General features: G+C 31.9%; 1 protein-coding gene across 1 annotated transcript in view; it reads right to left on the bottom strand.

Moving 5' to 3' along the window:
- STXBP5L (syntaxin binding protein 5-like) overlaps positions 1-12,927 on the bottom strand; it is a 386,990-nt gene that overhangs the window by 315,150 nt on the left and 58,913 nt on the right. Inside the window, 1 exon segment of the mRNA XM_012640519.1 lies at positions 9,601-9,698. Within this exon segment, the coding sequence (XP_012495973.1) occupies positions 9,601-9,698 (98 nt within the window).

Here is a 12,927-nt window from a genome sequence, read left to right as displayed (position 1 = left end):
GCCTCCCAGAGTGCTAGGATTACAGGCGTGAGCCACCACGCCTGGCCCTCATATCATTTTTGAATGACAAGGTTAATAAAACACACATGCACAATTCCTTAATCATTTTAACATATTTAGGTTATGGCTTATATTCAGAGGATTTCCTATCCTAAAATATCTCTGCAAATAGCCTCGTAGAGCAGAGCCTGTATACAAGGAACAACAGTTAAATGTTGAACTCACTATGATGTTTGCTGAGAGTTTAACTAAATCAAAAATTAATCATAAAATGTAATATTTCCAAAGGTTATAAAAGAATACTTTTTCAAGAATTATGAAGACCCTACATGGAAGCTAGTAAGTGAGCCTTTTAGAATTTCCTAGATGCTAGCAGAAGAAATGAGACTCCTAGGTCAGAGACAAAAACTTTATCATTCATGGCACTGCAAGCAGAATGAGTTTCATGTTTACCTCAGTTCCTGTAGACCCACAGTCCCATGGGGGTGACTGAGAAGTGGCACAGGTAGATGCTACACACACAATGAGTTTGCACCATAGATAAAAGATCTCAAGCTTAGGAAATGCCAATATTTTCTGTGGTGTGTCTAGCAAACCTGCCTAACTTTTGTTCTGGTGGAGACACCATCTTCATTATCCTAGATGGCAAATAATTTCCCAGAAGGAGACACTGTCTTTACCTGGAAATGCCATTTATTATACAAACATACCAGAAAAAGTAGTCCAGAAAAAAAGTGTCAATGTCTCTTCTCAGAAGAGAAGGAAATATTAAAGACTTATGGAGAATAGTCTGCCAGCAACATTTAAATATACTATCTCATTTTACAGAACAAATCTATGAAGTATGCAAGGTAGGTATTATTATTCTCAATTTACAAACAAGCAAACTCAGTGTTCGTGACTTGGCTAATGTTACCTGTTTAAAATTGGCAAGCTCAGGACTAGTAGTCAGATTTTCCACTCCTAGTTAAATATTCTTACTCTTCAGCTTCCCCTGTATAAGAAAAAACTGCCCATGACACTTTTTAAAAACTAAAAACTATGCTCTCTAACCTTAAATATCTCATATGTAATTTAAGGGATTTTTTTCCTTTTGCTATACTGATTTCCTTAAATCATAATTAACTACCTAAATTTGAGTACTATCTTTCAGAATGTACTATTAGTAATATATTAGGTTTATATGGCTCTCAAAAGTATTCTGAAATGGAATGAGACATATTTTGAACATTTGATTATAGGACATAGGAGTCCAATGGATATACATATTTATAAACCCATAAGTAGAAAAACATACATTCACATTGAAGGGGATCAGAATATGCTACCCTGAAATATGCCACTTTTGGCAATATGGAATATTTTGAGATAAAGATAATTGAGAATCAAGAGATATAGAAAGAAGTCTTCTCAGAGCTTCCTTATCTGACTAAAAGCAGAAACTTATGAGAAGTGAGGACTGCTATAAATCTCCTCTCCAGAAAAGTTTTATGGCCATAAAGAAAACAGAAAGCACCAAGGACGAGTCTGCACAAACAGATCTTACAAGAGTAACTCTTATTCTCCATTAGTTTCCCCATAAATTTACCTTCGCATAATTTACCACTCCTAGAAACTGAAGCCCCCTTTCCTTTGTCTAGTCATTTCTCCATATGTTACTTCCCTTTGTTAAAATGGTACATAAGCTCTCAAGTATAATCACCTCTTTGGGTTATCACTTCTTTTCTATGAAGCCCCATACAGGTAAAATTTAAAATATTAATCATCATAATCATCATTTGTAAATTTTTTCTCCCATTAATCTATCTTTTGTCAGTTTAATTTGTAGTCTCAAGTACAAAACTTAAGAGGGTTGAGAAAGTTTTTTCTTCTCTGTAACATCTACAGACCCATAAAGATATAAATACAGTACACAGATTTGCTACTTATAGAATCATAAAAATTAAATGATAATAAAGACAACAAAAAAGTAGGTAAAACTTGAGCAACTGATTCAGAATTCTAGTTCTATCACTTACTAGTTTTATGATCTTGAGAAAATCACTTAATTCCTCAATGCCTAGAACATCATCATTTTAACATTCTATATAACAGAATTCTATAAACAGAATGTTAAAATGATATTTTAAATTAAAGTGTCCAAAACTAAATGGCAAATATTCCCCAAGTTGCAAAGCAAGGCACTAGACCCCCTTAGAAAGATTTGAAGAGAAAACTAGAAACTAATTTAGCGACCCTTTGATAGCCACCCAACTCAGTATGAGAAGTTAAGAGTAGCCAAGAGACATGTTAGAGATTAGAAAGATTTCTTTGGAGAGATTTTTGGTGGTCTACAAGCTCCTACTATTTTTGAAGAAGTGGAAGATGCTTCCTTCTCTCCCTATATCAGGCTTAATGAAAGGTAGTTGCAAGGATGATTTCTTGGAGAGCTTATTATGTACACAGATTTGCTGAGGGAGTAGTTGGGGTAGTAAGGAATACTATTGTTTATAACTCAATCCTGTAAGATTTGCTCTTTAAATGTACACATTATATATAAATGGATTTCCCCTAAGTACAAAAATTATAAATGCAAATATTTTCCCTCGAATAATCAGATCTGAGCCTGCATTCTCACATAGCAATTATTAGCTGAAGCTGCTCCTTTAAACTGTATAGACGTCCCAGTTCACTAAAGTTTTTACTAGTCCCTATATTTCTTACACTTTACTCACTCAAGTTACTTGTCTAATTTTTATAGACATTCGAATTTCCCAAACCTACTTTTTGGCTCTCAAATCTCAATAGTGTCTGTAAATCATCAACTGTGGATTCAGATATATCTTTATCTGCTATGTTGGATTATATTAGTTGTCTTATCTGATATTCAGGAATAAATATTTAATGAATAAACATACTACTAAAACTAGCCTTACTGCTTCTGTTTTTGGATCCCTACAAAGCATTATTTACACAAATAAAGTAATTTTCATAAATTTATTGTATCATTTAATTCCCCTGCTTGAAACCTTTCAATGACTTTCCATTACATCTAAAATAAAATCCAAACTTATACCTTGCCTTAAAAGACTCAACATCATCCAGTACTTGCTTCTGCTCAAACCTCAATCACTATGTCCCAAGCACAGTTAACCGTTTATAATTCTTTTAATAACCCAAGCTAATTATATCTTTGTTCTAGATCTTCCAGATCATTGCCTGGTTAAATCTTTGATAATCATTCCTCAGCTATAAAGTTACCTACTCAGAGACCCTTTCCCAGATGGCCAAACTAAAGTAATCCAAAGACACTCTTTATCACATATTCCTATTTTATTTTCCTCACAACGCATCACACTAGCTTATATTTTCTAATTTTGCTTATTTGTTTATTATGGCTTCCTTCCTAGTAAAATATAGCAATATGAAAGCAGAGGGTTTTATGCCTTGACCATTACTATATCCTCTGTACCTACAACAGTGTTAAATAGTATAGCGGTTATGTAATTTATGATCTTAGCTAATGTAGCTTCAGAGGACCAGGGAGCTATAAGCTGAATGGATCCAAGAGCTGACAGAATCCTAGAAGAGATTTGAATTCCAAACACCAGGAGTGGAGATACCTCAATGTCAACCAGAGGCATTCAGTAGTAACCTGAATAAGATTTTATCTTAGTGGTAGGACTAAAGCATCCCTGAAATAAAGTTACTCTAGACCCACCCTAATTCCCTAATGGCATATGATAGAAAACATCTTTTCATATGCTTATTTGCCATCTGTGTATCTTTTTTTTCCTTTGGTGATGTCTGTTCAGAACTTTTGCCAATTTTTAAATCAGATTGTTTTCTTGTTGTTGAGTTTTAAGAATTCTTTGTATTTTTGGACAGCAGTCCTTTATCAGATATGTGTTTCGCAAATATTTTCTCCAGGTGTGCGATCTAACTTTTGATTTTTTTAAGAGTGTCTTTCACAGAGCAGTTTTTATTTGAATGAAGTCCAAGTTATCGATTCTTTTCTTCATTGATTGTGCTTTTGCTGTTATATCTAAAATTCCATTGCAAAACACATCACCTAGATTTTCTTCCATGTTATCTTCTAAGAGTTTTATAATGGTGTGTTTTATATTTAGGTCTATAATTCATTTTGAGTTAATTTTTGTGAAAGGTGTGAGGTCTGTGTCTAGATTCATTTTTATTATTGTTATATGGATGTCCAGTTGTGCTACCATCATTCATTTCAAAGACTATACTTTCTTAAATTGCCTTTCCTACTTTGTCAAAGATCAGATCACTTGACTATATTTGTATACATCTATTTCTGAGACCAATCTGTAGCACTGATCTATTTGTTTATACTTTTTCTGGTACTGCACTGTTTTAATTACTGAAGCTCTATAATAAGACTTGAAGTTCAATAGTGACAGTATTCCAATTGCTCTCCTTCAAGATTGTGTTGGCTATTATGGATCTTTTGCCATCCTATACACACTTTAGAATCAGTTTGCTGGTATCCACAAAATGATTTGCTGGGATTTTGATTGGGATTGAATTGAATTTATACATCAAACTGAGAAGAACTGAATCTTGACAATACTGAGTCTTGCTATCCATGTACATGGAATAATCTCTCCATCTATTTAGATCTTTTTTTCTTTCATCAGAATTTTGTAATTTCCCTCATATAGATCTCACAAATATCTTGTTATATTTTTATATAAGTATTTCAATTCTTTTTGCTGTGAATATAAATGTTGTCATGTTTTTAATTGACCACTCCTGGCATATAAGAAAGCAATTGACTTTTGTATATTAATGTTGTATCCTGCAACCTTGATGTAATCACTTGTTACTTCCAGGAGTGTTTTTGTTGCTTCTTTGTGATGTGCTACATAGACAGTCATGTAATCCACAAGCAAAAACAATTTTAATTCTTTCTTCACAATCTCTATACCTTTTATATGCTTTTCTGGTATTACTGCATTAACGAAGACTTCCACTAAGATGTTAAATAGAAATGGTTGGGGAAACATCCTTACCTTGCTCATGAGCTTAGCCAGAAAGCATCTAGTTCCTCACAATCAAGCATGATATTGCTGTAGGTTCTTTGTAAATATTCTTTAACAAGCTCAGGAAGTTCCCTTCTATTCCTAGTTTGCTAAGCATTTTTTATCATGAGTAGGTATTGGATTTGGTAAAATGCTACTGATATAATCATATATTTTTTTCATTAGCCTGTTGATTTGATGGTTTACATTAATAAGTTTTTAAATGTTACACTAGCCTTGCATAACTGGAATAAATCCTACTTGGTCATGGTGTGTAAATCTTTTTATACATTGTTGGACTGGATTTGCTAATATTTTGTTGAGGATTTTTTAATTTATATTCATGAGAGATATTGATCTGTGCTTTTTCTTCTTTGTAATGTCTTTGTCTGATTTTGATAACTAAGGTACTATTAAACTCCTGGAATGAGTTAGGAAATATTCTCTCTTCTTGGAAGAGATTGTAGAGCATTGGTATAATTTTTCCCTTAAATGTTTGGTAGAATTCACCAGTAAACCCATCTGGGCCGGGTTCTTTCTGTTTTGGAAGGTTACTAGTTATTGATTCAATTTCTTATAGGCCAACTCAGATTATTTATTTCTCCTCATGGGAGTTTGTTAGATTATGTCTTTGAATGAATCACTCTGTAGTTTATCAACTTTGTGGGAATAGACTTGTTCATAATATTAATATATTTATGCGGTCTTTTTTATGTCTATGGGATCAGCAATATGGCCTTTTTTGCTGTTTTTTTTGTTTTTGTTTTGTTTTTTATTTTTTTAATTTAGGATATTATGGGGGTACAAACATTTTGGTTACATGTAATGAGTTTTTCTCACCCAAGCCAGGGCTACAAGCATATCCTTCCTCCATACGGTGTGCTCCGCTTCCATTAGTTGTGGGTTTACCCCCCAACCTGACCAGCACCCAATGAGTATTACTACCATGTAAATACCTTAGTGTTTATCAGTTAGTACCACTTTGATGGCAAGTACATGTGGTACATGTTTTTCCATCCTTGTGATACCTCACTTCAAAAGATGGGCTCAATCTCTATCTAGGAAAATATAAGAGGTGCTAGTTCACCATCGTTTTTTGTAGTTGAGTAGTATTCCATGGTATACATATACCACATTTTATTAATCCACTCATGTACTTATGGGTACTTGGGTTGCTTCCACATCTTTTCAATTGTGAATTTGTGTGGCTATAAACATTCGAGTGCAGATGTCTTTGTTATAGAATGTCTTCTTTTCCTTTGGTAATACAAATTAGAATAGCCACTACAGAAAACAGTATAATTTTAGAAGTTCATCAAAAAACTTAAAATAGAACTACCACATGATCCAGCAATTCTACTGCTTGGTATATATTCAAAAGGAAGAAAATCAATATCAAGAAGAGAGATCTGCATTCTCATGTTTATTGCAGCACTATTCACAATAGCTAAGATATGGAAGCAAATTATGTCCATTAATGGATAAATAGATAAAGAAAATGTGGTACAAATACATAATGGAAGATTATTCAGCCAGAGAAAAGAATGAAATTCTATCATTTGCAACAACATGGATGTTCTCACTCATATGTGGAAAATAAAAAAGTTAATCTCATGGAGATGCAGTATAGAATGATGGTTACTAGAGTCTGGGAATAATAGGGAGGAGGTGACGATAAAGAAATTGGTTAATAGGTACAAAAATACAGTTAGAATAAGTTTCATTGTTTGATAGAGTGACAACAGTTAACAATAATTATATATTTCAAAATGTTAAAAGATATGATTTGGAATATTCCCAACATAAAAAAATGATAAATGTTTTATATGATGGATATGCTAATTACCCTGATTTGAACATTACACATTGTATATCAAAATATCACATGTACCCCATAAATATATACAATTACTATGTATCAATAAAAATTATTTTAAAAAACCAAAAACCAAAGTCAACATGCAAAAATCAGTTGAATTTCTGTATATTAATAATGAACAATCTGAAAAAATTATGAAAGTCATTCCATTTATATTAATAGTATTAAAAAGAATATAATACTTAGGAATTAACTTAACCAATGATGTTAATGACTTGTACAATGAAAACTACAGAAAATTTCTGAAAGAAATTAAAAAGACACAAATGAAAATACATCCCATATTCACAGATTGGAGGACTTAAAATTGTTGAGCTGTCAATACTACCCAAAGAGATCTACAGATTTAATGCTATCCCTACCAAAATTACAGTGATGTTTTTTGCCCAAATAGAAAAATCCATCCTAAAATTCATATGAAATCTCAAGTGATCCCAAATAGCCAAAACAATATGAAGAAGAACAACAAAGTTGGAGGATTCATACTTTCTCTAGTTTCAAAATTACAGTAATCAAAATAGTGTAGTACTGACATAAAGACATACATATAGACCAGTGAAATAGAATAGAGAGCCCACAAATAAACTCTCACCTAAATGGTCAAATAATTTTTGACAAGGGTGCCAAGACCATTCAATGGGAAAAAGACAGTCTTTTCAACAGTCATTTTCAACACATGTTGCTAGGAAAACTGGATGTAGACATGCAAAAGAGTGAGGTTTGATACTTTTCTAACACCATACACAAAATTAACTCAAAAATGGATAAAAGACCTAAATGTAAAACCTAAAACTATAAAACTCTAAGAAGAAAACATGGGGCAAAACCCTCATGGCATTGTATTTGGCAATGATTTCTTGGATATGACACCAAAGCCACAGTCAACAAAAGGAAAAAACTTGATAAATTAGACTTCATGAAAATTATAAAATTTTGTGTATCAAGAAGCAATCACTTTTGGTTGGAATGTAAAATGGCATAGCTGCTATAAAAAACAGTATAGTAGTTTCTAAAAAATTTAAAAATATAATTACCATATGATCCAGCAATTCCACTTCTCAGTATATACTCAAAAGAACTGAAAGCAAGGTCTCAAAGAGATATTTGTAAACCCATGTTCATAGCAGCATTATTTACAATAGGTAAAACATGAAAGCAACCCAAGTGTCCATCAATGGATGAAAAGATATCAAAATGTGGTACACAGAATATTATTCAGCCTTAAAAAGGAAGAGAATCCAGACATATGCTTTAACATGAATAAACCGCAAGGACATTATGCTAAATGAAATAAGGCAGTCACAAGAAAAAAGACAAATGCTGTATGATTTCATTTATATGAGATACTTAAGAGTAGTAAAAAATTACAGAGACAGAAAGTAGAATGATAATTTCCAGGGATTAGGGAAAGGGAGGATAGGGGAGTTATCATTTAAAGGGTATAGACAAATTCCAGTTTTACAAGATGAAGAGTTCATGGAGAACGGTGGTGGTGGTTGCACAAGATTATGAATTCATTTAATAACACTGAACTATACACTTAAAAAAATAAAAACTGAAATATACAGCTACTATATGAGCCTCTGGTTGCACTCCTGGACACTTATAACAGAGATATGAAATCTTAGGTTCACATAAAAATATATACAGAGATGTTCAGAGCTGCTTTACTGACAATAGCCAACAACTGGAAACAACATAAATGCCTTTCAACAGGCAAATGGTTAAAACTGTGGTACATCCATAACATGGACTATTACCCAACAGTATAAAGGAATAAATTATTGATACATGTAATAACTTGGATGAATCTTCAGACAATTGTGCTGAGTGAAAAAGGTCAATGTCCAAAGATTTTGTACTATGTGGTTCCATTTATATAACATTTTTGAAGAGGCAAAATTATTGAAATGAAGAATAAATTAATGATTATTAGGGGTTGGACAGATGGGATGTGGCTATAAAAGGGCAATATGAAGAATATTTGTGGTGACAGAAATGTTCTATATCTTGACTGTATCAATGTCAATATCCTGGTTGTGACATTATATTACAGTTTTATAAGATGCTACCATTGGAAGAAATTAGGTAGAAGAGTATGGATTTCCCTGTATTATTTCACCCAACTCCATGTGAATCTACAATTATCTCAAAATAAAAAGTTTAATTTAAAACATTGAGATGACACTAAAGCAGAATTTGGGATTTATAGCACTATAGGCACATATTAGAAAAGAAGAAAGTTCTCAAATTAATGACCTGTTTCCACTTAGGAAACTGGGAAAAGAAGATCAAATTAAACCCAAAGAAGCAAAAGAAAGGCAAAGTAAGCAAAATAAAAATGATTAAAGTAAAAATCAGTGAAATAGAATATAAGGAAACAATAAAGAAAAACAATGAAACCAAACATTGATTCTTTTTGAAAATCAATATAATCAATAAACTTCTAGCAAGGCTGATGAGGAAAAAAGAGAAGACAGAAATTACCAACATGAATTAAAGAAGGGACATGAATAACCATCTCAAAGACATCAAAAATATGCCAATAAACTTGACAATGTAGATTGTCACAATAGTTATTCACTTCTAAAGAAACAATAAACTTTATTTGGTCATAAATATTTCTCTTATCTGAATGTTTGGATAAATGTAATTGGTATTAAATGTAGTGAATAATAAACCAAAAAAGAAGGATACATTCGTATAGCACCTGTTCTCGTTCCAATAGCCAAGATTTTCTGAACTGGATCAAAAGCTAATGCTGTGGGCTGATAAGGGAAACCATGCCGGACTGTCTGAAAGAGAGAAAACAATACAAATAGTAATCAGGGAAATAAAAATTAAAATCACAAAAAGATACCATTATACATGCATCAGAATGCCTAAAATTATTTTAAAAAGAAAACAAAAGTACTACCACCAAATGTCTAAAAGGATATGGAGTAATCTAAACCCATACATTGTTAGTAGGAGTATAAAATGATACAAAAACTTTGGAAAAATGTCTTGCAGTTTCTTACAAAATTAAACATATCTGTCTTATGACTTAGCAATTCCATTCCTATGTATAACAACTGTGGGATAATCATACAATGGAATACTATTCAACAATTAAAACAAACAAACTACTAATAGATGCAACAACATAGATGATTCTCAAAAACATTATGCTAGGAAGCCACACGCAAATGAGTTTATATAATATGATCATATTTATATTTAGCTCCAAATAAAAACTAAGTTATGGTGGGGAAAAAAATCAGAACAGTGGTTGCCTTGTGGAAGACTGACTGGGAAGAAATATGAAGTAACTTTATTGAATAAAGGTAATATTCTATATTTTCATAGAAGTCTGGATTACACAAGTGTATACATTAGTTAAAACTCATCAAATTGTATAGTAAAATTTGTGATTTCTCGGTATTTCAATTTTACCTCAAAAAAGATAAGAAAAAAGTATCAGAAACAAATACTGAATTCTAATGTTATATATACTGAAGCATTAAGGGTTAAAGTGTACTGACATCTGCAACTTTAAAATGCATCCAAAAAATAATATAGATGGGTGGGAAGATGGATAAATAGATATATGGTAAAATGAATATATCAAAATTATAATTGTCAAATGTAGGGTGGTAAGAATATACATATGAGAGTTCACAATTCTTTCAACTTTTCTGTCATTCTGTTCCTGGCTTATAAATCTAATAAATGGTATGTATTAAAGACCTACAGCTAATATCATACTAATTCGTGAAAGAATGCTTTCCTTGTAAGGTTAGATACCATACGAATATGTCCACTCTCACCCCTTCTATTCAACACTGTACTGAAGGTTCTATCCAGAGCATTTAGGCAAGAAAACAAAATAAGATACATCCAGATTGGAAAAAAGGAAATAAAACTATTTGCAGATGACACAATCTTGGATAAACACAATCCTAAGAAATGAACTAAAAAAATTATTGGAACTAACAAAGGAGTTCTGCAAGCTGAGGTTACAAAATTAATGTACAAAAGTCAACCATGAGCTCTCTCAAGGCTACTGGAGCTCTTGATGACCAATTAAAGTATAGATTTCTACTGTTGCTTATTTAAATGAATACTATTGACCCCCCAAATTTATATTTCATATCACATTTGTTATGTTTCACATTTTTTAACAGTTCTTCAAGTGAATCTGTTTCAAGCATGTCTGTTAGATCTATTTCTTATTAAAACAGTGCCTGACAATTGCTGAAAACTATGTGGAAAGATTTGAAAAAAATGTTCACACACTCATTTATTGACCAAGGGTACTATTTATTGATACGGGCATGGAATATCTTATATATTTTTATGATCGAGCATTCCAGCAATGCCTAGAAAAGGAAAATGACATTTTTTTCAGATTTATAAAAAACTCGAGTTGATGTCACTGATTCAATGTGTTTTTATGAAGATAATTTCTTGGTCTGTCATGTAGCAAAATCAGTAATAGAAATCCAGCACTTTGCCACTAGATTACAGTCTATGTTTTTAATGAGGATTTCAAATAAAAAGAGTTTTTAAAATAAAAAAGTCAATTGTATGTCTACATATTAGTAATAAACTATCCAAAAATGAAACTAAGAAAACAATTCTATTTACAATAAATAGCATCCAAAGGAATAAAATGAATAAAAGAAATGCAAAACTTGGACCCTGAAAACTATAAGACATTGTTTAAAAAAATTAAAGAAGACCTAAATAAAAGGAAAAGAATCCCATATCCATGGATGAAAAGACTTAACATTGTTAATTAAGGTGGCTGTACTCCCAAAACTGATCTTCAGAATCAATGTAATCTCTGTTAAAATCCTAGCTGGCTTTTTTTGCAGAAATTAACAAACTGACCCCAAAATTCATATGGATATTCGAGAGACTCAGAATACCAAAATAATCTTGAAAAGGAACAAACTTGGAGAACTCACATTTTCCTATTTCAAAGTTTGTACAAATCTATAGTAATCAAGAAAATAAGGTACTGGCATAAGGACAGACATATAGATAATGGAACAGATTTGAAATTCAGAAATAAATCCTTGCATTTTTAGTCAATTGATTTTTGACAGGAGTGCCAATTCAATGAGTATAGTCTTTCAACAAATGGTACTGCAACAATTGTATATCCACATGCAAAAGAATTAAGTTGGACCCCTTACTTATATCATACACAAAAATTAACTGAAAATGGATCACAGGATCACAACTCTAAATGTCAGAGCGAAAACTATGAAACTCTTAGAAGAAAACATATGTTTAAATCTTAGTGCCTTTAGATTAGGTGATGGTTTATTAAAAATTTATTTCTAATTGACAAAAATTATATATATTTATGGTGCACAGCATGATGTTTTGACATATGTCTGCATTGCAGAATGGTAGGCAATGGTTTCCTAAATATGACTCCAAAAACACATGTAACAAAAGAAAAAAAACAGACATATTAAACTCTGTTAAAATACTTTTATTTTGTAAAGAATACCATCAAGAAAGTGAAAGGACAACCCACAAAATGGGAAAAAATATTTTCAAATCATACATCTGAAAAGTAACATATCCACAATACATAAAGAACTCTTAAAACTCAATAATAAAAAGGAAACCCAATTTAAAAATGGGCAAAGGATGTTAATAGACATTTACCCAAATAATATACACAAATGACCAATAAGCACATGATAAGATGCTCAACACCACCAGCCATTAAGGAACTGTTTAAAATCATATCCACAAAAGGTACAACTGTGTAACCACTAGGATGACTACAATCAGAAAACAGATATATTAACACATGTTGATGAAGATGTGGAAAACTTAGAGCTCTAATATATTGTTGGCCAGAATATAAAATCATGCAGCCTCTTTCGAAAATTGTTTGGCAGTTCCTCAGAATGTGAAATACAGAGTTAGCATATGACTCAGCAATTCTGCTCCTGGGCATAAACCCAAGAGAAATGAAAAGATAAATCTACACAAAACTTTCATAATGTACATAGCAGC

Source organism: Propithecus coquereli, unplaced genomic scaffold, assembly GCF_000956105.1.
Source record: "Propithecus coquereli isolate 6110/MARCELLA unplaced genomic scaffold, Pcoq_1.0 Scaffold10, whole genome shotgun sequence".
Taxonomy (NCBI): Eukaryota; Metazoa; Chordata; class Mammalia; order Primates; family Indriidae; genus Propithecus; species Propithecus coquereli.
Note: the sequence above shows the minus strand (reverse complement) of the source record. Positions and strands in the feature narration are given on the sequence as shown.